Raw genomic sequence first — 26,918 nt, forward strand, 5'->3', positions numbered from 1 at the left:
TAAGAAAGAGCAGAAGAAAGTACTTTTAATAATAAAAAACCCTTCCTTTTATGCATACTTTGGTAATTATTAGTGAAAGAAGTCATTGTGGGGTTGAACAAAACATGGTTAACATTTCCTGCAATAAATAGCCCCAATTATTGCAAAGAGTTTTTTGATAAATGTCCTTGATAAGTGATTCTGTAAAAGGTGTTTTAGATCCAGCGAAGACTTGAGTGGGTTTATTGTTAAAAGTACGTACTGAATTGAGTCTTTTTTCTGCTTTAAGTGATAACATCTGTTCTATCCAAGTATTTAGCCTTGTGTAGTATATCTTTTGTTCCTTTATATGACCTTCATGTGTTAAAAGCCATGATGATGGGTAACACTCAGCTGTGGCTTCATGTTGATGTTGGTTTTGCTTGATTTTGGTAGGAACCTGTCTTTGGAATCATCTCATATCTAGATTAGTGCCCCTTTTTCCCCCATCACTATAGGCCTGGCATGGTTGTTCTTCGGTACCCTCTTACCCCCGACACTGATACAATTTTTCACCACATTTTTGTGTGGCTTTTTTTCGCCTTTCTCTCAGATTTGTAGTTCTTTTGTGGTTCCACCCTTACGAGTAGGATTGTGCTAAACTCAACCAAGTCTCTCAGAGGTAGACACAGAAGGGACGCGTGGTCAGATTTTTGCGTTTTGCATACGGGCTTTTTCCTCAGTTGGGAGGAAATAACCAAAGCAGGAAGGTGGTGGAAGAACATCCAAAACGACCTGTCCCTTTTTCTGAAGAATTTTTGCAGGTTTTTTTTGCACTTCCCCTGGGCAGATTTGCATCCTTTCCATCCCGACTAATAATTGACTTTACTCATTGTCTCAGATTAGACAACACAGAACTTTTCTTCAAATTATTTCTGTTTGTATCACTGCAGAGTTTCAGCATCCATGCAGGGACAGGAATGACTCTCACACACTGATGCAATGCACAGTCGATTCGATTTATTGCTCCACTTGCGTGGTTATATACATTTTCCATATCTGCACACGCGATCACGCTTATTTGGATAGGCTACAGACATAAATCACGCGCTGTTCGCACGCCCCACATTCCCTTATGATTGGTAACTATGCACTAACGCCAATAGCAACAGACCGCCTGCACGTCCTTGAACACATCTTGTTTTTGCTAACCCACACCATGTGCACTATCAGAACTTTCTCAATTGCTATTCTTAACTGCCCTTTCCAGCGACCTGTTCAGTTATGCGAACTGTTTTGCTTAAGCGGCCTAATCATGCTAACTCTCAAGCTACATCAACCCCAACAGTATCACAAAGGGCTGTCCATTATTGCAATTTTCTCTGCTTTCGTAGGATGTATCTCAATTGCACTTATTTAACTGCATGTTATGATGCACCTTTAATCTTAAAAGATGTAGTTTGCAAGATCTGATATTTGTATTCTGCTGGGATTTTTTAGGACAGAATGGAGGCTGCTAGCAATATAATCAATATCGTAAGAAAAAGGAGAGCTCATATGGTTAGAGATGTTGAAGCGCTTTGTGATGCTTACATCACATTAGCAAATGTAGATGCTACTCCATGGAAAGCTCAAAGAAGTAAGTCTTGGAAAAATTATTTTTGTTTTTAATAGTGAAGGTACATTTTATTTTCTTGGATTAAAAAGTATATTTCTAAATCTTTGTATTTAGTTGAAGGATAGCACTATGTACTAGTTTTGATAAATGTAGAACTTAGTCTGGGTTAAAAGTTGTAGTAATTACTTGCACCATAAGGTTCAGACTTTCTGAGTACGAAACTCCAGAAAACTCCAGTTGTCCTGTGGTCATCTTCATCAGCTCAACAGAAGTCTGCCATGAGGTTTTGAGCCCAAAAGTAATGTAAGCTGTTGTTTGTGAACTTTGTGTATGTTTATAGTTCTGAATTTAAAAATATGAATTCCTTTTAATTACAGAAGGAATAAGTATTCCAGCTGACCAGCCAATTGTTAAACTGAAGAACTTGGAGAATGTTGTTGTTCCTACTATGGAAATTAAGGTGACTGAAGATGAAATAAATATACACTATAATATGAAGTCGTAGAATCAACTTCTGATTTTTATAATAGCAGTCAGAGCATGTATCTCTTCATCAAATTCCATTGTTCTTTACAGGTCAGCCTACCCCAGGGGTACTCCCCTGTCAGGTGGGAGATGCAGGGTGAGATGGTTTCCTTGGGCTTTAGAAGACCTTGACCCCAAGTCTTGTATTTGCTGGATAAAGGTTTATCGTATGAAAATGGCTTCACCACTGTTACCGCTGACAAGCCTTTCATTAGCAGAAGGGGTGATGAGCTACCTGAATCACAGAGAGGATCTGGGAATCCGAATCTCCTGTTTAGCAGGTGCTGGCTCAGAGTTTCAGGGAGGCACTAACTGTCCAGAAAGGTGTGAGAGTTAACAGATATGCCTCTTCCGCTGTTCCTGAATGGCCAGCTTATATGATTTTACCATTCAGCAACGGTGAATGATCCATTCCCATTCGCAGAGGTGGTTCATGGGGTGGGTGCGTAGGCACTCAGACGCCACAGACTCTACCTAGGAGGCTTACTGGTTTCAGGAGTGTAGAGTTGCTTTTTGGGCCAGACACCTAAAATTTGAATGTGATGAAGCCAGACTTCCCTGTGTTGAAGTCCCTCAGGCTATGTCTATAAAGCTAAATAAAACAAGCCAAGGGACTGTTTTATGCCGGTTGACTTCAGAGGCCAGAAATTGCCACCCATGCTAAACAGCATTTGTTTTGTAGGGCTTCTGTTGGCCCCAGGTGTTGCTCCTTTGTACAACTCGATTGTCCTTTCTTTGCCTTTCTTCTTCTCCGGTACAAACTATCTGAAATAGTTGGAGGTCTGTGGTGTAAACAGCTGGAGCGAGATTTCCTTACAGGTAACTGAGTAGGGTTGCTTTGTGGCGTGAGGCTGGGGAGGAAGGCTGAAGATACACATCCTGCAGATTGCAACCGTTTTAGGATTGTGGATTGGGTCCATTTGCAGCCTGATGGAAGCCTGATGCCCACCAGCCGTACATGAGCCTGGTCTTGGGAGAATGCTGGTTGGGACAGGCCAAAATTGTGTCGGAGCTTGTTTAGTGGAAGTCTGCAGAGCCACGTCCCCTCTGCCAGGGAGGTGAACAAGTTGGAATCAAACGCATTCCATTGCTCAGCATAATCTTGTAACCTTTGTGGGTATTATCCTGGCAGGTGGTGGAATGCTCATATTAGTATTTAGCATATAGTCTGCTAATGAGGTTTGCAAACAACTCATTACCACTTTCTCTTGAGTGAAACGGAGGTAACAGTGATGTTATTTTTAAACTAATTTATAATTTCAGGTGGATCCCACAGGACAATACGAAAATTTGGTGACAATAAGGTCTTTTAAGCCAGAATTTCGCTTAGCCGGAGGCCTGAATCTGCCTAAAATAATAGATTGTGTAGGATCTGATGGTAAAGAAAGGAGGCAGCTGGTTAAGGTAGGTTCTGTCAGTTGTAATGACATCTCAGAGACTTGGCACAGTGGAATTTTGTTAAGTTCCCTTGCCAGTTTTCTCATTTATCTCTTCTGTACTGTGAACAGAGTTTTTCACAGATCAGTGTCAGTTTTCTCAGTTCAGGAATGCTTTAGTAAAGGAAATTACAAAGTCATAATAAGCAATGTAACAATAATATAATATAAATAATAACAATATAATGGTAATAATATTAGATATTTTTGTAACTATTTTTCAACAATGCATGTAATATGCAATAGCTTCAACTACCTGACCTGTGACATGTGTGGTCATGTCACATCTAGTGACCTGGAGTGTACAGCAAATAAAAGCCAGCAGTGCGTTGTGTTAAGTACCTTTATTTTTTCTTTCTTTCCCCATATAAAAAGAATTACAATTCAGAGACAATCAAAAACATGCAAATAGAAGCGCAAATCTCAAAACAAAAAATTATTTCTCTTTAAATTCAGGTGATTTCATTCTGTCTGTCTCTGAATGTAAACATTCAGCAGCTGCTGGGAGAATTCTGTTTTGCTGGTAAGGGTGGGGTAATTTTGAAAGCTTGAAAGAGAAGCATTAAAGCGGCAGATCTGCATCCGATAATCAGAACTGCGGTGCCAACTGGTGCTGCTTCAGCTGCATGCTGGATTGTGAAATACGGTGAATGAAACAGCTTGGTTTAAAAAGGGTACCATAAGGCATGTAGGTGGACTGAAACTTTAATCAAATAACGTGTCAAAAAAAAGAAGCAAAAGGTGATGATATAAGTTAATGATGGTTCTGCTTAAGCAGCTGAGCACTATGAGAAAACCAAATACAGAGAAAAAACAATTGTTAATTACAGTTTATTACAGGTGATTATTGTGGAAAAGTAACTTGTGTTTTATGGATTTTTTTAATATAATTTTTTGAAGCTGCTGAACAAGACGTTGGATGTTGAGAAGTGTTCTTTAACTGCTTTTTCTGTTTCTGCTGAAGGGGCGTGACGACCTGAGACAAGATGCTGTTATGCAACAGGTTTTCCAGATGTGCAATACATTGCTCCAGCAAAACACTGAAACACGAAAGAGAAAGTTAACTATCCGAAGATACAAGGTAACCCTGAACAGCTGCTGCAACAGAGGGATAAATGCTACCGATAAAGTGTATTTCCTGTTCTCCTCTTTTTAACCCAAAGACAACATAAAAGTGTGTTCATTTATGTATTATTGAAATAGTCACTGCTCCTTAAGGTATGGAATAAACTATTAGTACAATTTAATTATTACATTTACAACAATTATTACAATTAAATTTTTTCCAAGTTCTTGAAAAAACCTTTGGTGCCCAATATATATTTCAATACTCTTCAAAGCTTTCTTAGATGAACATATAATTGAAAAGAAATTAAGTCAAGCACTGTCCTTGAATTGTAAGTTGCAAGTCATTAAACTTGATCATATGAGTTTGTTTATGAATTCTCATTGATTTTAGTCTTGCCATATTCCTTAATTCATAATTAATTTTAGTCTTGCTGTATTCCTTACAATTGAATCCAGAAGGGCCATCTAGGGTCTGCTCATGCAGAATTTTAATTGCAGAACTGTTTTTGTTAGAATTGGAAATACAGAGATAAACTCCTACTGTGAATGCAGAAAATATATTTGAACAGGAACTTCTCCCTCCTTCTTCCTTGTATGTACGTGGGATTATAATAATAGCAGTGAAGATAGCCTCTGAATAAGTGCTTTCTAGGTAAGAGGTTTTGTCTTTGACAAAGGGGAGATGTGCGCTGCAGAATCTCTAAAGCAGCCCATCTGAACTGCTGGCATAGATTTAAGAATTCACAGGTGGAGTTAGTCACATTTTTTGAGTAATTTGCAATGAAGACTCAGTTTTTTATGTGTGTTAAAATGAATGAGAGCAGGGAAGAAGAGAATGGGGTTGCATTATGAGATAAAGAGACTTTCATGAAAAAGGGAAATTGAAGGGAACAGGCGGTAGCTGTTTCCCTGAGGACAGGAGATCGTTCTGTCTGCTCCAGCAGCTGAGGTAACTGTCACAGCCAGTTATGAAGTGAGAAACTGTTCCCTAGGGTGGGAAGTAGACTGAGACAAGCTTAATATGTTCACGCAGCTACCATGTGCTTGTTCCAGATTTTACTTTTTACGTGCAATTCGCACAGTGCTTGTACTGTCCCATTGAAGCACAGCAAGCTGTTGGCAGTCACAAATCATCTAGAGTACTGATGCAAACCCTCAAATCAAGTAGAATCATTAATCTGTACTGAAGTACCTAGTGGAAAGTTCGCTGGGCTAGGAAAGAAATTGCAACTATTTGGGAGAACAGCCTTGAGTGTATTCTATATGTGCATACAGAATCACAGAATCACAGAATGGTAGGGGTTGGAAGGGACCTCTGGGGGTCATCTAGTCCACCCCCCCTGCCGAAGCAGGGTCACCTACAGCAGGCTACGTGTGTATTTAAAACATGCGTTGTGGTCAGCTGCGTGGTTTGGTCTTTCATATTTTTCAACAACCACAAGAAGGCAGCCGCGCCGCGCAGCGCGTGTGTCCGTGGCGGTGTGTGCGCAGCCCGGCCCCGCGCAGCAGTGGTGGTGTTTCTGCAGGTGGTCCCCCTGTCCCAGAGAAGCGGTGTTCTGGAGTGGTGCTCCGGAACAACCCCCATTGGGGAGTTTCTGGTGAACGCCGATGAGGGAGCTCACAAGCGGTACAGGCCAAAGGATTACTCTGGTTACCAGTGTCAGAAGATAATGATGGTGAGTCAAAATAACGAAAACAAAAAATAGCTGGCTCCTATTCTTTACTGGGGGGGGGCGGTTGGAATTGACCGAGAATCGTATACTATATTTTTAGTATATAAAAATGAATATGACCAGTGACATGGAATTAATAGAACTTCAGACTTTAGTTTAGTTCCAGAAACCACCATACATTTAGAAAATTACAAAGAGGTTTACCTGTTACTTTATACAGCCATGATCGTGCAAGAAATTGTTTCCTTTTAAATCTGTGTAGTATTAACAGGGTAAAAGTATATTTAATTTTGGCTTTGTGCAGCTTTTGCACGTGAGTGAGTGAGAATGACTTTCTCACAGTGACATGACACCATCAGACAGGCAAAGGTCCCAGAGCAGAGTGCGAGGGGAAGTATCTCCCAACAAGATGCATTTACCTGTACGTGCTTAGAAAATACCTACACCTGCTGAACCAAAGAAATAGGAGTGTGGTTCTTCCGTGTAGCCCATGAGCTGTGTATGAAAATGTAATTGTGTAGTAGAACAGATCGATAGGTGCATGAGTGATTGCTGTAAAAGACGTTAATGCGTAGCTCAGAGAGAGAAAGGAGTGAGAACAGCATTTGGGGGAGGGGAGGGTGGTAGAAAGGAGGAATGTATTGCTTTCAGAGGAAGAGGTAATTTCCTTCCAAAGCAGTCAGTCACGGGGAAAACATTTCATGTGTGTTTAAAGGATGCGCAAAAGAAGCATTCTGAAGAAAAATACAACATCTTCATGAACGTCTGCGAGAATTTTCAACCTGTGTTTCGTTATTTCTGCATGGAAAAATTCCTGGATCCAGCTGTGTGGTTTGAAAAACGATTGGCGTACACTCGCAGTGTGGCTACATCGTCTATAGGTATGGGGTTGGGTTGTTAACACTGGCTTTTTAGATGATGTAAACAAAGAGTTCATACTATTTCAGAGGCAATGGCTGTTCGGCGTTTGTCTCATGTCAGAAAAGGGGGAGTAGGGGGCAAAACATGCCAGGAAGAACACCAGCATTATGTTTGTAATTAAGATTTCCGATTCATTCCTCCCCACCCCCGTTTCTGCAGTAGAAAGATAGAATGAAATTCTGTGTTTCTTTGTTTTATATAGTGGTTTGTATTTCTAGGTTCTGGTAGGATTTTTTTACCTGACTAATTCTGTTGTTTTGCTTTAACATTTATTCATTTTGTCTGTAGCCTCCAATGTTTTAACGGAGTTGAAAAGCTTAATCTTTTACTTGCTTTGTACTGACATCATCAGCCATGGCTGAAATGGTTATTTAAGCTCAGGCATTTTTCCTTTGACTTTTCTGTCTTAATAAGGAAAAGAATGTACTTGGATTGTGGATTTTCGTTGGATGAGTGAGTTCTGTATTGAATCTCTGGAAGACATTCTGTAGTAGATTGTATACGTTGCAGTAGATCCTATTTTAGATGTTAACATGTTGTGTATACACTCCCTTTTTTCTGAAAAAAAATTGAAGTACATCTACAGTTCAGCAGAATTCAGATGAAAGATTTTTGTAGGAAGTACTACTGCTATCCATGTGCATCAGCCAACAGTAACAGGTGTACATTGCAGCAAGGGAGATTTAGTTTGGAGGTTTTCTAAATTTAATGACAGTAAAGCATTGAAACAGGCTTACATGAAAGATCTTGTATTGCTGGAGATTTTTAAAACTGACTTAGACAAGAATCACTCAGAAACTATTTAGGTATAGCTGAGCTGCCCCATCTGATTTATGGACTGAATTATGTCCGGTCCTGTTTTCTGGATTACGCAATATGATACTGTGAGTTAAAAGATTTTCTTTAAAATAGTAATATTAACAAACCCTAATTTTATTATGCACTCGCTTTTTTTTTTTTTTTTTTTTAAAAAAAAAAGCTGTGAAATTGTTTGCCTAACCTATCTACAGAGAGAAATGGGCAAGAAGTCTGTGTAGGTAAAACAATACACATGTGTATGAGAATAACCTTTTGGCAATTGCGTTCAGTTAACCTCTTAATCTGTGGCATGACATCTGCTCTGTACTGGAGTAATATGTATACATAGGGGAAGAAATAGGCACATTTCTAATTTGTGTGCACATGCTACACTAATTCTAATCATCTTCTCTTTGTTAAGTTTTTCCCTGGTTTTAATGGCATGTGAATATGGTTTCAGCACTTGCCTTTTTGTTTCAGTTGGCTACATTCTTGGGCTTGGAGACAGACATGTTCAGAATATCCTGATAGATGAGCAAACAGCAGAACTAGTGCATATAGATCTGGGTAAGTGGGACAGGCAAGAGAACCTTAATTTGTCTTTACTGTAACATTTTCTAAAACATTTATTATCCTTTCATTTAGGGGTTGCTTTTGAGCAAGGTAAAATTCTTCCCACACCAGAGACTGTTCCGTTCAGATTAACCAGGGACATTGTGGACGGGATGGGCATTACCGGCGTGGAGGGAGTCTTCAGAAGGTACGTGCTCCTGGGCTGCACAGGGGAGAGGAGGCAGCAGAGTGCCTTCAGCATTATGCTTATTGTATGATAAATAGTTTCTGATAATATCCAAACATACATGCTGTCCTGTAACTCATATGCTGTTATTTATATAACCAATTATAAGTTCATTGCTGCTGCCCAGGTTTTCATATTCTTCACTAACTAAGGGGTTATTATTACCTTCTTGTGGAATTCTGGGATGGCTCAGTGCTTCCAAAGGCTCCACAGCTAAATTTCATCCCTTGATTTAGACTGCTGGATCTTTTCTTCCTTCAGAACTATGTATTTCTTTCAGAGCTATACTATATATTTGGAGCTGTTAAGTTTCTTTGAACCATTTTGTTCTGTCTTTTATTTCTGTTCAGGTTTATGTAAGTAATTTGCAGTCTTTTTCTTCTCTTAGATCCTATATTTGATATCACTTTGCAAGTGCAAAATACAAATCCCACCATAGATTTAAGCTGCAAGACAGAAAAATCCCAAAAGGGCTGAGTTTCTGTCAGCCTCCATCCTGTCTCCTGTGAATGACCCAAGAGAGCCCTAAAAAGCAGGACATTTCACTCATTCAAGACTGTCATGGTGTTCATGAACATAGCACTTGAAAACCCCAAATTTTGGGTCTTTTTAAAAGTACGTTGTGTAAACGTTGTCTTTGTAAGGTAGCAGTTGACATTCTAAATGCTGTCAAACTCACAGTTTTGTGTTACTTCTGAAACTTCCGTCCCATGGCACAGAAAAACATGAACTGTTTGGCTCCAGCTGAAGTAAATGCAGTATAAAAGGTGCTGCTGCAGATGCTGTTTCTGCCTCAGCCAGACTGACTTGTAATTGACAGTATAGGTGTAAGTGCATAAAGAAGTCATCTCAAGGTTGGGTGTGAACACAGTCAGTTCACTTTGTCGTGTGTGTTCTCATCCTGAGTAGCCAGGAGGCCTAACCCCTCGTTCGGTGGAGTACCTGTCCCGTAAGGAAGGCTCCGTACTCCTTCCGCGAGCGTAGTTTGCTTGGGAGTGGATGAAGGTAACCACTTCAGCATCTGAACTCGTCGGAGAGATTTCAGAAGTTGCTTAGTATCTGGCTGCTGGATCTGCTCATTTCATGCTAAGGAGCCCTGCTGAGGTTCTCTGACGTGTTGCTGAGTGCCTCTGGCACACACGTTTTCATCCAGCCAAGCAGTTCTGCCATCGTGGCACACCACAGCAATCAGTGTTAACTCAGTGATTGATTCTGCGTATAGAAACATGTCAGCGAAACAGGTAATCTCTTTCCCATAGGGAGTATCATCGGTGAAATACCCAGTGTCCTCCTGGTCTTACGTTTCTGAATTTCTCCTTTGTTTTCCAAAACGGAAATACTAGAGAGGTTACTTATTTGTTAGAAATTAACCTGCAAGTAGGGTACAAATATCCATTATTTAAATTATGAAAACACTATTCCATTTTACCAAAAAACCTCTAAAAACACAGTAAAATATTTTCTAGATGCTGTGAGAAAACAATGGCTGTCATGAGAAATTCTCAAGAAGCTTTGCTGACTATTGTAGAGGTAAGCATTTTTCCGTTCTTTCTGACAGTAACCTGCCAGAGTGTCTTCAGTTTCTTGTCTTTGTCTTCGTATGCATTACTATACCAAATATTCATGTAGGGTTTTTTGTCGAATTTGAATGTAGTACTGTTGGCCAGATTTGTTAATTTGTGTAATCTTCAGTAAGATCATCACCAGTTGCTTTTTCTGTGGGAATTATTCATTTCAGGCATATGCAGATTTTACCTCTTCAGCATCTAAACGCTTCTAGCCATAGTGCAACATTCCTAGCATGAGTAGCGCCGACTGAATTAAATCTTCTCTGCATAAGTCACAAAGAAGAGAATTAAAGTAATTTTAAAAACCAGCTTGTACTGTGCATTAAAAACTAATGATGATACTTAGTTCCTAGAAGTGTATTAAAAAATGACCTCGTCTTTGAGATGGGACTGAGTGGCAAAACTGAGTCAAGTATGAACAACGCAAATACCTGCAAATGATCAGATGCAGTTTCGTTCTTGGATTGTCTACTAAGCAATTTAGCCCAATTCTACTGGCTTAAAAAAAAAAAACCCAAACCTCCTAATATTGTGGTTAGTGTGAGCATTACCAACTGAGTGTTTTTCTTCCTGCCAGGTCACTGAATTAACAGTTTAAATTAAGTAGAGGTTTGTTTACTGTGTAGGTGCTGCTCTACGATCCTCTTTTCGACTGGACCATGAACCCCTTGAAAGCTTTGTATTTGCAGCAGAGACCAGAGGACGAGGCTGACGTGAGCTCCACGCTCAGTACTGATCCACGAGAATGTAAAAGAAAAACCAGGTGCGAGACTTTTTTCTTACTATCTACCTGCTGCTCTGCTGCCTTGCTTTACGGCGTTCTCGCGAAACGTTGCTCGTGGTGCTCAGGTTCCATATCTGTTTCTTTTTCATTCTGCCAGCAGTGATGACCAGAGTTTTAACAAAGTGGCTGAGCGTGTTCTGATGAGACTGCAGGAGAAGTTGAAAGGTGTTGAGGAGGGAACGGTGCTCAGCGTGGGAGGGCAGGTGAACCTCCTCATACAGCAGGCCATGGACCCCAAAAATCTGAGCCGACTCTTTCCTGGGTGGAAACCCTGGGTGTGACTTGGAAGGGTCCAGTGCGTTTTTAGAAGAAACCTATTTTTATGCAGCAAGTGTCTTAACATTTCAAACTGGTATTTCACAATTAAAACATGTCAGGAGCAACCGTGAAGGCTTATACATGTTAGTATTTGGTGGATGGTTGGGGTTTTTTTTCAATAACCTGTTTACTGAGAAAACATTTTGCGTCCACTGATGTTCACTGTACAGTATAAAACACCAGCCCATGCTTTGATGTTCCTTGTGACCCGCGGGGCCTTCGCCTGGGCGTACTGGGTGCGCTGTGTTCTTCAAGCCTGAGATTCACCACTTTTCTGTACATGTTAAGTAGCCGAGATCTTGCACATAATAGTTCTGTATGGTGACACGGCCATGTAGAATGGATGGCCTAAACACAAGGAGTCATGAAATAACTTGCTAAAGTGCATTTCAAAAGGCGGGTTGTACTTTAAAGATAATGCTACAGTGACTGTAAAAGAAAACCAGAGAACCTCATGTTTGATGAACTGAGGGTTCTTGGGGTTGGGGTTTTTTTAGCTTAGTTAAATGGACATTTCTTTATATAGATATGGACTTTGAGCCAAGTGTAATACAGCTGGGTTTTTTCCTGTTGTAAATGAAATTATGTTGCTATTTTATTTTTATAACATTAATAGTGTAAAACAATACAAAATATTTAGCTTTTGTAGCTCAGACTTCCTTGATAAAATAGACTGACTATACAATGAAGCTTAGCATACCAGGTACGCCTCTAAAGCAAACGGTCATCCTGTATCTGGCATGAACACCTGTCGGAAACATAGAAGTTCTATTTTGAGCGCAAAAATCTCAGTCTGATTGCACGCAGTTTTACAGAAGACATTGCCCTTTCTTAAATAAAAAGACCTACTGTAACTGGACAGTCAGTGAATACGGATGATAGGGGAATCTGCTCAAATAACAGTCTCACTGGTATATTTAATAAATCTTCCCAAATCATCTTGATATTTAAAAATATGAATAAAATTTTGCATACTGTCACATTATCTTAGTTTACACTTTATGCATTTGTACAGCAGTATAAGTGAAGTATTGGTTACAATTAGCATTTCACTGGTTTTTATTTGTACAGTGTTCCCACAATTTTTATGCTGTGTCTTTGTTTTATAAGTTAATGTCAACATGGCAAGATGAGTCTTTTGTATTGTGTTTTGATGAAGCTGACATAAATTTCTGTTGATCTTTGGAACCAAAGGCGTATGCTGGATTTTCTGTGGGGAAGAACTCTCATCCAGGGGTACAGTGATTTGTTCTCTGAAAATGAAACTTAACTGACAGAGCACACACTCTGTATGTGAATTTTAAATGACACTTAGGGAAGGGTGAAAAGTCCTACCAGGCAATTACAGAATGGCAGGTAGGAAAGGACTAAACAAAAAGCACTTAAAGAGTTTTTATTTTTAAGCACAGACTTCAAAAAATCTGGTAGCATTTCTGAAAACTTCTCTCATGCTTCTTACAGAGGAAGTTCTTTAGGCATTTTTTGGGTTATTTAATACTAGAACTCTAGCTATCATGTAAATGAATATTGCGTAAAGCACTTGGGAGATCCTGTCCTTCCTGCATGAGTTACTGATGTTTCACTTGAAAAGGAGTATTTTCATCATGCTGGGCTGCAATTTACGATTTTTCCTTACAGCAGTCAGTGAAACATTAAAACAGTTGTCGCAGGAAAGTCTAGAGGAAATAATTTCATTATTCCTCTGCAATGCTGTTAACGTGGTGTTTAGTTCCTACATTTTGGAAGTCTGTACATTTTCATTGTTCAAGCTGAATGAAATGCAAATAAAAATGCATGCAGATATTGTAAATGGAATTGAAACTTGCTTACATCATTTGTAAGCTCCTGTAGCAGTGAAACACCAGTTACCTGACAAACATATGAAAACAGTTTGAATTATTAACAAACCTTAGTCTCCAAAACACTGTCAAAATCAATGTGACCCAATCCTGTTACTGTAAGATCTGAGTTCAGCTAACCTAACATTCTTGAGCTAATTGTCATCCGTGCAAAGCCCCACGTAGCCAAATAGTAACCATCAGAGCCTGCGCTTTCTTTTTGTTACAGTAATGCTTTAATTTTTAAAAGTCAAAATTAGAAAGTGAAGGGTTTTCAAAAAGGTAACATCTATAGATACACACTGTCCTTCTATAAGAACAGAAGAATAAAACCTGGATGGAAATACTGTTTGATTCTCAGCAATGGTTTTGCTGCAAATGCTACTACTGAAGGTAAGGTGGATTAGTATTTGAGAGCCTCAAGTATATTTACTGTATTAGTAAGCTAGAAGTATGTGAGACAAGTTGCCTCTTTAGCATGAATTTTTTTCTTGGAATGCATCTTAGTAGTTTTAAACGTTTACATTTAGAAAAGGTAAGTTCTCAGAAAAATGAGCCTGTGATCCAGTATGATGGGAAGAGTTTTTAAACAGCAACATATTTATTTGAAATTAGATTTTTCTGGTGAAACATCTGTTGGAGAAATGTCCTCAGGGGTATGAACTGTAAAAAGTTAAGTAATTGGTAAACCAATTTGAATTATATACCTTGACTGAACTTTTCCATCGGCAGGCAGCCCTGTCCCGTGAGTAGGATTTGGATTAAACTGTCCACCTGCTGAGGTACATCCAATGTAAAGAAAACAAGGATGTCAGTCTTCAGGAGTGCAGATCTGAAAACTTCTGTTGTTCTTACAGATAAAACCACCCCAAAATAATTTTCTCAGTAACTATGAATTAGTTAGGTCACTATTCTATGTTACTATGAAACTCTTGAGTTTATAAAAAGTAGTCGCTATGACTGTTTTTAAATGCACTAAAATGTTAGGCTTCGTATTTTCAGGAGATAATGCGCTCTGTTACACGTTGTTACTAACTGTGCTCTTCATGGATATTGCTGTTCCGTACCTGCACAAGTGGTAATGCTTCAAGGACAAAGGGTCAGTAACGGTACCTTTGTAAACAGGCGCTGCCGAAATCTGCGTGGGGGGTTTGGTGGTGTGACTGGTCAGTGATGACACTGTCCCTTTTTACTGCTGCTTCCAGCCCGGTGAATTTAAAGCTGAAGTAAGGCAGTAGTGTTGTCTCATGGAACCTGTAGATAGGCTGAAACGGCTCTCGGGGAGAGATTACCTCATACTAGCACTTCATGATGACACTTAAATACTACCATTAAATAAACTGGTATTCAGGTAGGTTGAAGAGTGAAACCACAGCAAGAAAGCTGGGAAGCGTCCAAGGGAGGGTTTAGGTTCTCCTCCCACCACATTTCAGAGTCTTACCTGTATCCCGACTGTATGAGGAGGCTGACATGTTGTTCATGTAACACATGCTCTCGCTCGTCATCTGCCCTGCACGTTAACACTGGCAGTACACCTGTACCTGCCCTCTCGGAGCTGCCCAGTGAGTAACAGCAGTAGTATCTTCAAAGGCGCGCACAGCTTCTGCTCTCCCTGCTCCCTCATTGTTCCTCACTGCTGCACATGTGTCCACCAGAAATGTGGTGCAGAGTGACCACAGCCATGCCTGCCCTGGGGAGCTGCTGTGCTGCATCTGTAGCTGCTCCTCCCTCTCCTCTCTCCGCACCCATTTTGCTGAACAACACACAACACAGAACGGGTTTGAGCTGATTTGGTTGCCTCGGTTGCGATGTACCACCTGTGCTGGATGCGAAGCAGAAAGGGTTGTAAGAAAATGCAAATATCTATCAAAGATCTGCCTTTTGAAGGAACTTCCCTTTTTGGACTGAGTTGTGAAGTAGTCCTCCGCTCTTAAGAATTCCTCGGCTGTGCTGCACCGAGTCTTCCTGCAGCTTCTCAGATGAAGCAATGTTGCGCTGGGGGTGCTCAGTGGTGGTTGACTCTGCTTCTTGAAGATTGTCTATTAAATAGCAGAATTTGACCAAGTACTAATTTTCTTCACAAACAATGGTTTTTTTCCCTGTGATTAAAACGGAACTGAAACGGTGCTGGGCATGCTCCTATGCTCATACATCAAGAATGGGAGAAGGAAGGGGTGGGGGAGAGAGGGAGAGAGACACTCTGCATGCTTCTCTGACTACTGCAAAATAGTTTTCCAGTATCCAGTCGCAGGGCATACGAGGTTTGAGTGTGCCTCTGGACTATAACTAGCGTCCTTAATGCGAATTCCTGCCCAGTCAGCTCGCTCTTCCAGAGTACTGTGCTACAAGGGCAGGGAAATCTTGCTGTAAAGAACACGTACTTGATTTGCAGGAACATTTTTAGTGTCTTGATCTGTTCACCCAAAGCCCCTGTTTTGCACCCCCACACACCATGTTTGCTTTCACAAAAGCAGAGAAAGTTGAGTTTGTGCATTTTTGTGCTCTGGAAATTAACCAAGTGGCGTAGCAGGGATGAAGCCATTTCCTAAAATGTAGTTCTGCTTCTGCATCACAGCTAGAACTGGTTTTATAGGAAGCTGGACAGCTGTCAAGCATAAAAAATTCTTCAGCCTGTGATGCCTTGACCAGCATTACGGAATAGATTTTTCTGGTGGAAAAAATTATGCTATGTGAGATGTCAGCATCTAAAGAGCCAACGTGGCAGTTCCTTAAGCTGAGCGAAGTCCATACAGTTGTGATTTTGGTGCATCATTTAACAATCCGTGGTTAAGTAATTTTTCTACATCCATTACTACATCTATTATATAAGGATATATGTATTACTGACGTATCTTAAAATGCATTCATCTGAAAAAAAGATCTGATTCCACCAAGAGACTTTAATCTTTTCAGTTCTCACCAGTCCCGCATATGAGCCCACAGCATTACGCTTCCCACTTTATTCATGATTATAGCATCTTTTACAGTATGTAACCTCAGTAAAGACATACTAGATTCCTGCTTTTATGTGATTTTTTTTCCCCACCCAGACAAGGATCTGTTAGACTGTTACCGAAGATGTTAAGACTTCCATACAAAAACCAGCTTTGCCTCTACATACACCTTCCCCAAACTACCTGCATCCATGAGAGAGTTCTTCAGATCTCCCAGAGAGACAGATTTTTTTCTAGAAGACTGAACATTTAGCTGTAGGTGTGGTTCAGGTCTCTATGGCCACTGCAGAGAGAACGATGGCTTTGTAAACTCTATCCAGAAGTGCTCCATACAGAGTTCAGACTATAGTAAAATAATCAATTAATAAGGTAGTTGTACTTCATCTCTTATGACTTACCTGGAATTTCCAGAAACCTTCCAGTCGTCGTACCCCTGTGCTTACCTTTGACTGAACACTGCCGTTGGATTTTGGCCCATCGGTAATTAAATATATGTACAGTCAGCCAAAGGACAATCTGAAACTACCTAGTTGTAATTTCACAGTTGTAAAGCTGAAGCTTGTGGTGTGTGCCTTCCACAACCTGTCTTCCACCCCCACTGCCCTGTTCTTTAAGGGAATTCAGCTTCTTGCCAGCAAGGTGGTACACCATAAACTTTATCAACACCGTCGTTGTTCGATAGAGGGTTACGGTTTCAGTCCTTGTCTCCAGCCCTGCTTCCAGCCCCTAAGCTGCCACGGAAGTTGTAGATAATGCTTGTCATCACAAGAGTCTTCGCTCAAATGAGTGCCTCCCATGGGCAGTTTCCAACCCAAATGCTTTCGCAGGGGAGACTCCTGGAGTGTTTGGCACGTCAGCACTAGACCGGTACGCCTCCTTTCATTCCATGAAGTTTGCCAGGATAGCTGATAACGCTTATGTTATGCAAAACTTTAATGTGAAAATAACATCAGCTTATCCAATTAATATTTAAAAAATAAGTAAATTATTCTATCAGACACAAAAAATGAAGCAATATCTAACCAACCTCATTAGTATCTGTCATTCTGTTTGTCTTCGTAGCTGTTTGCATTTCCTTTTTGTCTAGCAGACTACCTGACTGCACCCACAGACCAAGTCCAAGGATGGATCCATGTCTGGGGCTCTTCTGGGTACCACGTACGTTTATCACCGTAGGTCACAGTTGCTTTCTAGGAGGCTTTTGGTCAGTTTCTGTGACACCTCGCTGTTGCAGACTGATTTGCAGTTGCTGCTTTAGGACCACAGTGAAGCCTGTGTTCCATGAGTGGGGTGTAACATGAGATTAGCTGGGAGTGTCCAAGGATGTAAAGCCTGTTGGGGCAGTGTGTAGCTGGGAAGAGCCACACCTTGTGCAGTGCTATCCACCACCCCTTTTGGACCCTGTTCCTGGGATGAAGTGTCTCCCAAACTAAAGCCAAGTATTGCTCCAAAGAGCCAGCTGGTGCTGTCCAAAACAGAGCCCAGAAATTAGATGATTGTTGAGCAGTGGGGGGAGCCATGGATCCAGCTTGCTTGACTCATGGCTCTCAAGCACACTTCCTCGCCCCTTTCTTATTTCGCAGTATGGACAAAGACTTTAGTTAAGCAGAATCCAAGATGAATTACATGGTTCTTCAGGGCGAAGAGCTAACACTTCAGACAGGCCTTGTGGTTAGGCTTCATCTTCCCTGAAAGTGATACTGACTGCAACAAAATACCTCCTTATAACACCCTTTCCTGAGCAGTGCTTCTGTGTTCAGTCAACGGCCAGAAGTAAAGCAGATGCCCTTGGACAGAGAGACAGAATAATCACAGTTTACAGGTGGGCTGCAAACCGTATTTAAGTAAATGTTTTCGAAACAGGTTAAAGATTAAAAATCCTGGTGGAAAGTGCCAAAAATAAGTACCACTTTTCAATAACTTTTTCAGATATTAGTGTAATGTTTGTGCATTAATTCAGCAATCTGCCGTGCAGAAGCCTTGTGCTGTGCTCTGAAGAAATGCATTCTGAAAAGGGAAATTACTGCAAATGTGATTCAGAGCAGAACTGGGTTACGTTGCCATTTGTGTTTATGAACAGCAGAGTCCACTCTAAAGCGGCTGACATTTGCTTTTTCAGTCAGGGAGTGCTTATTTAGTCAGCTCCTATTGCTGAAATTACAACTCCACATCCCAATGGAGTAGAGCAAAATATAAACAAATATTAGCAAAATTACCATTTAGGATTTGTATCCATTGGAAGAATGTCTTCCTCGGAGAAAAGGTGACCTCACTGGTGTTACATCTGGTCCTGATACAAAGACTGTTTCTCTTGCATGAAAGGCAGTAAAAGTTTCTGTTCTTTCCAAGTTATGGTGTGGAATCTGAAACAATTCATATGGATCATGCTGTGACTTAAAAAAATGGAGTACTAAACAAGAGAGTGGAAATGCAAGTAAAGATATAATTCAGATCTTTAAAATTACACTATCTCTACCTATACTTGCTATAAATCCTTGTAACTAACTTAAAACTAAAAAAAAAAACCAAAACCACAAAGCTAGAGAGTTCTATTTGTGTTACAGAAACGGAGATAGAAGAGAATTAGCTTTGCCTAAGATTATGCATCTAGCAAACTAGTTTCTGTAATTATGACACATAATCTGATATCAATGCTGGTTTTTTTACTTAGTAATTTCTACTTAATATTGCTCTATTGTTAAAAAAATATTATTTCTCACAAAATCAGTTTGTTGGCCCATTTTTTTCCAGACAGCAGTGTAAGTCCTAAGTTACATCAAAAAATTTCAGTTATGTAAGTGTAAAAGAGAAAAGAGTCTGGCTCTTTATTTGATTTTGTTTTGGTCTTTTGACTTGCCTCACTACCTTAATCAGTCGATAATGCGTGTTAACACACCTATGCATTGCATAATACGTAAGTAGATCGTACACACTAAAAACCCCTGGGCTATGTCAAGACACAGAAACTGAGGCCTAACTGATGCCCTGTCAGCACACAGCAGTCCTACCGGTGTAACTAAAACCAGTTTGAAATCAATTTATTTAGGTCTGTGAAAACCACCGTGGGTGCAAACCTCCATGTGACACACATCTGTTTATAATTATCTCTTATCTGTTTATCTTAATTCTGCCATTTACACGCAAGGTCTCATAAAGCAATGACAATACATGAGGTATTGTGCTAAGGTAGACATTATATGCGGAAAGATAAACACAGACCTTTGAGACTGTGGTTCTCCTCAGGATATACGATGATTACTTAAAGCAAAAGTGTTTTGTCATCATTCAGTTTCAAATTAGCAGCTTTACTTTATGTAAAACACAGAAGTAAGCTTGTGGGCTCCCTGTTTGCACTCTTCCCACTGTTCTTCCCAGCCGCTTTCCTTCTCACTCCCACACTATTTTTTGAGTCTCGGTTCTAATGGTTTTGAAGTATCCTTTTTTTTTTATTCCAAAAGCCCTTAATGGATGCAGCTTTCAGCCGGTCTCTCCTGTAGTTCACTCATTGTTTCCTGTTTTCATTACAGCATTACAGCATCTGCATGACAGAAGTAGCTCAAGGGTCTTTTTATAGTTTGCCGCTGTCAAAGAACTACTCACCTCTCAATTATAGGCCTGCTTGAAGCTTTTAAAGATAAATAATGCTTTAAGAAATTGCATTTCCGTAAAATCATTTTAATAAATTAATCTGGTGGTATAAAAAGAAATTTTTTTTTACATTTCTATGCTATTTGCACTGTCCAATTACTCTTTATTGGAAATATTAATGTCTCAGTGACAAGCAAGTGATCCAACTGACTCTATATCGAGGAGTTGCATGGATGTCTTAGCTGGAGGAGGAGGCTGTTACAACATGTTCTGTATATAAAATAAGTAATTTAGCTTAAATGCGGGCTGTCACAATGCATGTAACATATCCAGTTTATGAATAACTCATTATTTTGATATTGGTCTTCCAAGTCTCTCCATGAACTAATTAGCATTTACTGAAAAATGCTTTCTCATCCACTAAGAAGAAAATTAGGGCTTCCTTTTGTAGAGCGCTCAATTTTTTTATGGTCTGAGAGTGATTTATCCTTGTGGAATAATATGAACCAGGTGGTTTTCCTGAAAGATGCATGAGATCACTCCCACGTGTTGATGTCGGGCCTTTGTGACGTTTTTTGTTACATGCAAGGAGACACACATTTCCTAACACTGGAAGTGCTAAACACAGACAGACAGAAAGTGCTGCAAAGAACCACACTGGTCTTTATGAGATTGTCTGTTTCTCTTCGAAAAGTGCAGTCAAGAGCAAAATATCCTTAATTCTAAAATACATTAAGTATGCACACAGCTGTATTATAACCTTGATTAACAAAACCCTATGCTAACAATAAAATACAATAAAACTAGTTAATCCTTAGAGTAATTCAGAAGTACAGATGAAGTATGCAGAAATCTTGATGACTGCAACAGCTGCGTATTTCAAGCCATGCTTTAAAGGACCATTAAGTCTTTGGGATTCAGCTGACTTGCCCTGCTATTTATTGCTATAGAAGAGGGTTCATGGCAATAATTGCATGTGATACTTCACTGTGGAAAGACAGTTTTCTTAGATAGTGTCAACCTACATGGTAAGAGTGACTAGTATTTGCTTATTTTCTCAAAGATGAACACTACTTGTGTCTGGAGCGACAACCACTGAACTTCAGAAATAAATGTTGAATCACGACTGGCAACGACGAGGCCGGCACAAAATATTTGCCTTTCTTTACTTTCATCTGGAGTTCTAACTCACTGCACAGATGGTATGTGTATTTTTCTCTCTAGGAAGTTATGAAATGGTTCTGTAATTCCTGCTTACATACTCTTTCCTTGCTTCATGCTAACTCTTACTGAAGGGGATCATCTTATTAAAAATAAATTAACTTTTCACCCTGGCCTCTAACACTACAACTTGAACAGGAGTCTAAGTAGTGTCTAACGCTTCATTAGCCTCCCATATGATTGATGCGGGGTATACTAATGGTGTTTTGTTCATAAGGCAATGTTAAGTAAGGACGGGGAGGTTTAGAACAGAAACCAAATAATTTTGGAAGAAAAGCAAAAATCTAGCAAAAATGCCAGAGAGCTGGGCAATAGTTTTGGCAATAAATTAGCTTCCTTCCAGCAATTTCAGGCATTGTAGCCATAATTCTTAGTTCTTAATTAAATACCTTAAAAGCATGAGACATTTACACAGAACTATGATATTTCAAGTTATTTAAATATCAAAAATCAAGAGGCAAGTATTTCATGCCTAAATCGAAGCAGATGCATGTACCAAGACAGTTTAAGTGAAAGAATACTTAAGCATTTCATACCATTTTTCAAATCTCACTGCAGTGTCTAAGTCAGAGGCCTACGCACCATAGGCTTGCTCTGTAGCTACCAGAGCTAGACAGGTACCACCCCAGAGCAATTTTACAACAGCTAAGGTATCAGTTGCCATTCAGAGATACCGGTTTCTTCCTGTTGACTACACAGGGACCTTGAACAACTATGCTCCCTGCTGAGGTATCTCCGCTAAGTGACCAAAGATGGGTGGAATAAATCTGGCCACTAAAAGTCTGGCATAAAAAGCTGGTTCCACTGAAATTAGCAGAAAGACTAACATTAAAAAAGCTGTGCTTTTAGTAGGAGTAGACCACCCACAAATCTCCGAGTCAGTAAGACTGACAAGTGCTTAGGACTACAGAGATGGTGGATTTAGGAATCTAGCTTTATCCACTTTGAGCTGCTTAGCTGAAAACATTTTATGTATGCAACTATACTTAATGCTTTCATGCAGTGGCAATTTTGCGCATCCAGAATGATTACGACAGTGAATATTGTGTACTGTAAAATGATACCTACAGCACCTAGTCTGAATTTGATCAAAGCACCTGCTCCAACACCTAGCAACTCTGCCTTGCAAGTAGAAAAATAATGACCTACAATGCTTCCATCCTACTGAGAAATTAAGTCAGATACAGTATATTACTGTGATTACCCTGTTTCAATTATGTGGTAGTACTTGCAGAAACAGGCTCTTGATCATGTTTAGGTCCTTTCCTAGAGAAACTAGAAAACAGGAGAAACATAATGAGGTTTCTAGCAAGCAGACAAAGCTGCTTAAAGAACACACCACCTACAGTCACCCAGGAATAAGTGAAGGAAGTCAACTGGACCTATAAATATTTTTATAATTATCAAACAGCTTTCAAGTGGCTTGTAAGAAATGGGTTCCAGTCCATTATAACTATTTCTGAAAGACAGCTGCCTTCTGTGTGCTCCTTTCTTTCTTTGCTTCTGTTTTGTTTGCCTTTACTTTGATGTTCAGCTTTGTTTTCCCTTGGATCATAGTTACGGTTGTTTTCATCCTCACAGTGCATCCGTAACTGTGGGATCCAGAAAAGACTGGGGGCAATCAAAACCACCGTTTGATTTATATTACTGTAACGAGCCTTGGTTTCCAACATTATGCCGCAAATAGAAAACAGTGAGACAAGCCACTAAGAACGTAAGTATCTCACTTTGCGCTGTGCTGTGTAACTTGCACAGCCCTTAGCTCCTGAGGGTCAATGCACTTCACCGGAAGACGAGGATCTGTTCCTCTAAAACTCTGAAGTTCTTTGTTGTACTGAAACATAAGCACATCCTGCAGAGCAGTGCAAATACACCAAAAAAAGCCATGGTCTTCTTTATTTTACAGTTTTGGAAAAAAGCTGTGAACAGATTTTCCCATATCCAAACTCAGAGAATTTAAGAATCACGGTCTTTGAAATGGTCGAATTAATTGTATTTGTGTAGAAGAAATTGAACACATTGTTAGAAGAAATAGTTTATTTTTATATTAGAATAAGCTAATAGTGAAAAATCTTTTAAAGAGAAATACGTATCAGTATAAAGTACAGTTCCACATTCACTGCTTAGAAAGGGTGTTGCAACTGAGCATCTAGATCCCTCAGTTTATTTGTCCTAAAAAAAACCACTGAGTAAAACTCAGCTCTTCTTCTCCACCTTAGATTTACAGACCTACTCCTAAAAATAATGTTTTAATCCTACCCAACATATACATTTTTTTAATAAAATCAGGTCATCATCTCCAGATCCTTCCTTGAATGCTTTTCTAGCCATCAGTACCTACTTGCGACTCTTGAAGCACACTTTCCTCCAGCAGTGCAGCACTGCCCTCCTGACGAGGGCTGTCCATGAAGTCCCCGTAATGAGTCCTTCACCACACGCTAAGGCTGGTAGGTAACACCATAAACCCCAACGATCCACGGGCTGGTCTGTGTCTACTGGTAGCAGAGCAGGGATGTTCTGAAACACTGCAGTGCGGCGTCTTAGGTTAACTGACCTGAGCTTCCAGATTATTTACTTCTCGGTGCTTGTCAGTGAGTTCTTAGCAATGGATATAATGCCAAAAAACAATGGTATTTTGTAATTCTGTAAGGAACCTTACATCTGCCACAGGAGGGAAAGTAGATTAAAAACTGACGTTAAACTCAAAGACGCTAAATAAAAGGTAGAGTAGATGATTCCAGACAGTTTTCAGCAGGACATCTACTCCATGTATTCTGTCTCACAATGACCGATGATCCACAGAAAACAAGGTGAGATTGACACTGCAGGCAGAAAATGCAGCTTTCTAAGTAATAACAGAGGATACATGTAAGTAATGGATACATCTAAAAGGATACATCTAAGTAATAACACAGGATACATTGAGGGACCTGAGTGTCCTGGTGGACGACAGGTTGACCATGAGCCAGCAGTGTGCCCTGGCTGCCAAGAGGGCCAATGGGATCCCGGGGTGCATTAGGAGGAGTGTGGCCAGCAGGTCGAGGGAGGTTCTCCTTCCCCTCTACACTGCCCTAGTGAGGCCCCATGTGGAGTACTGTGTCCAGTTCTGGGCTCCCCACTTCAAGAAAGATGAGGAGCTACTGGAGAGAGTCCAGCAGAGGGCTACGAGGATGATGATGGGACTGGAACATCTCTGCTATGAGGGGAGGCCGAGGGAGCTGGACTCAAGCACTAGACTGGGAAACATCTCTAGTAACGAACAAATCTGCATTATCAGTGGCGCAAAAAGCATGAGCTAAAGGGACTTTTGGATGTCTGAATACCATGATTCTGATCCTCATAATACAGAACACACTTTGGAGCAATATAAAAGGTACATCCTCAGGTTAAAAGAAAAAACTATCAATGCTTCTGCTTCAGCAGGATTAATCACAGGCAGCGATTAAACTACTACTAATGATCTTTTCTCTTTTTGATGCACAAACTCAATTGCCATTATTGCTAATGAGATTTCACATTTTCAGTGAGCGGAGAACAGCCCTGTCAGTGATGATACCTACACAAACCTCGTTGTCAGAGGGAGAAACAGAGAACCAGGGTTTATGTGAGGAAAGATGGATGTGTAAACATCTCTGCCACAAAACATCAGAAAATTACATACAGAAAATTTTCCAAAATGCTAACGAGATGGTGTGCACGCTCAGCCAGTATTTCTTGTTGTTGACTACCCATGCTTAGACCTTCTGGCTAAAGACGTTGCCTGTCACCATCCACCCGAGTAGCTGGCTTCAGGGAATATTTCTAGCCAACAAATTTATTTTACCTTCATACTCTTTTTTCTTCTTTCTTTGTTAAAATGTAGTCAGAACTGCACCATATGCAAAAATCAAACCAGCTCATCTATAAACCAGCTAACTGTCTGAAACGTATCGGTGTAAGAAAGCCCTAAGGGGCAAATGGACTATTTAAGATCTACGGCTCCCACCTCTCCGTTTGGTCTGTAGTTTTGAGTATGAAAAAGGTGGTGCTTTTAGAAATGTTTTTACTGCACTGAAAGTTCACAATTTACTGAAAAATCCCAGGGTTGTCCGCTCGCTCACCCCTGTTTATCAAACATAGCACTTCCTTCAAAAATCTTCACAGCTTTCACCCAGACCACGGAAAGCTGTCCTAACACCCGAGCGACGAAACAACCTCCATTTTCCGCTCTGGATCCATTCGTGTCCCCAGGGCGCTCCTTCCCCCCCGGGCTGGCGGGCAGGTCTGTTCCCCAGCCGAGATTCCCGTCGCCACAGGACGAGCGCGCTCCGGGTCGCCGGGCGGCTCCGGGGCCTTCCCCGCCTCAGCCGCCTCAGCTGCGCTCCCCTCAGGGGCACGCGGCCGGCGGGGCGGGCCCGGCCTCCCGCCCTCCCGCTCCCTCGCGGGCCGGGCGGGCTGCGGGAGCAGCGGTTCCCGGCAGAGGAGGCAACAGCCGCGTTAGCCGGCTCCCAGCGGGAGGTGGAGCTTGCGGTCGGGCGGCGCCGGCCGCGGCGCTGCCCCGCGGAGCGGTGTGCGGGGAGCGTGAGGCGCCTTTTCCCCCGCGGTGCAGGAACGGGGGCGACGGCGGCAACCGCGGCCCGCCCGGGTGCGGACCCCGCCCCGGCGGGGCCGCCGGGCGCTGCGGGGAGAGCTCGCAGGAGGAGAACTAGGAGAGGCTCAAGGAATTTCTTGGCCCGAGAGCGCTCCCGGGGCGCGGACAGCTGCTTCAGGGGACAGACGGCTGCGCAACGCAGCCGCTGCGCGGTCCCGGCCGCCGAGAGCGGTCGGCGTGGTGCGGGGTCTGCGGGCAGCCCGGGCGAGGCAGGCAGCCCCCGGCCGCCCGCCCTCGGGCGCTCCGAGCCGGTGCCGGGGTCCGGTGGCTGGGCTCGGGGCGTCTGGTGTCGACTCCCGGCTGCAGAAGCGGCAAAAAGGTGGTGTTTCTGGGTTTGGGGTTTTTTAAAATTTTCTGTTTATTTAGTATGATACTTACGCTGAATAGTTTAGGAGTTTAAATTGTTATTGAATCATGAACATTCAGGAAGGAAAACATCGGTGAGTGTCCTCCCTGTCAGAACATCTAATTTTTTAAAGAGTAATATAAGGAAATGATACCCCCTGCCAACGAGGTGGGTTTTGTCCCTGATGCCCGTGACAGTTGAAGACAGGCGCTTGAACCGATCAGTCCCTTTTAAAACAGATCGGTACGTCCCTTTGTATTTTTATGCAGTGTCCATCACTTTGGTAAATGCAATCTCTGTGTCTTAAATCAGAGATTACTAATCAAATCAATCAAACCTAGTCAGTCCCTTTGTTTCTGGACAGCCTGAATCGTCCTGTGATCAGTCAGACATTGTAGCAGCATATGTACTACTTTAACTTTCCTGGTCAATAATGTGAAGACCTGATAGATGGCTTTAGTATTCACACTGCAGATCCAGTTCCAGGTAATGGGAATTTTTAAATTAATCAGAGAAAGATTTCATTTTGGTTTATTAATGCTTCTTATCGTGTAGCATATTATTCTGTATTATTTATCAAGTGCAAAACATAACTAAAATATTTTAGAATAAATCTTTGAAATAACAGTCAGATAAAAGAGAAGGAAAGAATGCCTGTGCTGATTAAGCCAGGAGACACTATTTCACCAAAAGTTTTGCCTGCTATGTGACAACAAGATTCAAAATCCTTGAATGAAGATGGGGACATCAAGCACAAGAAGAAACCCACCCCAGATTCACTGATCACATCGCAACTTGGTTTCAAAGACGAAGACCTGGAAACAGCGATCAAAAAGCTGTGTAAGTAGTATGAATTCTGTTTGAAAGTAGGCCCA

General features: G+C 41.1%; 1 protein-coding gene across 5 annotated transcripts in view; it reads left to right on the forward strand.

Moving 5' to 3' along the window:
- Positions 1 to 13,152, forward strand: part of ATM (ATM serine/threonine kinase) — a 75,426-nt gene extending 62,274 nt beyond the window's left edge. The window contains exons 53-63 of one of the 5 annotated variants that reach the window (XM_075418420.1): positions 1,459 to 1,597; positions 1,954 to 2,036; positions 3,365 to 3,505; positions 4,502 to 4,618; positions 6,132 to 6,281; positions 6,994 to 7,159; positions 8,478 to 8,564; positions 8,643 to 8,757; positions 10,263 to 10,326; positions 10,991 to 11,127; positions 11,246 to 13,152. In XM_075418420.1, the coding sequence (XP_075274535.1) occupies positions 1,459 to 1,597; positions 1,954 to 2,036; positions 3,365 to 3,505; positions 4,502 to 4,618; positions 6,132 to 6,281; positions 6,994 to 7,159; positions 8,478 to 8,564; positions 8,643 to 8,757; positions 10,263 to 10,326; positions 10,991 to 11,127; positions 11,246 to 11,429 (1,383 nt within the window). In that variant the 3' untranslated portion in view covers positions 11,430 to 13,152. Of the gene's footprint in view, positions 1 to 1,458; positions 1,598 to 1,953; positions 2,037 to 2,152; positions 2,383 to 2,783; positions 3,506 to 4,501; positions 4,619 to 6,131; positions 6,282 to 6,993; positions 7,160 to 8,477; positions 8,565 to 8,642; positions 8,758 to 10,262; positions 10,327 to 10,990; positions 11,128 to 11,245 lie in introns of those variants that run through there. The other 4 variants (XM_075418429.1, XR_012763695.1, XR_012763694.1 and 1 more) reach the window with 4 other exon arrangements.
- Positions 13,153 to 26,918: the final 13,766 nt, after the last annotated feature.

Source organism: Opisthocomus hoazin, chromosome 1 (genome assembly GCF_030867145.1).
Source record: "Opisthocomus hoazin isolate bOpiHoa1 chromosome 1, bOpiHoa1.hap1, whole genome shotgun sequence".
NCBI classification, from domain to species: domain Eukaryota; kingdom Metazoa; phylum Chordata; class Aves; order Opisthocomiformes; family Opisthocomidae; genus Opisthocomus; species Opisthocomus hoazin.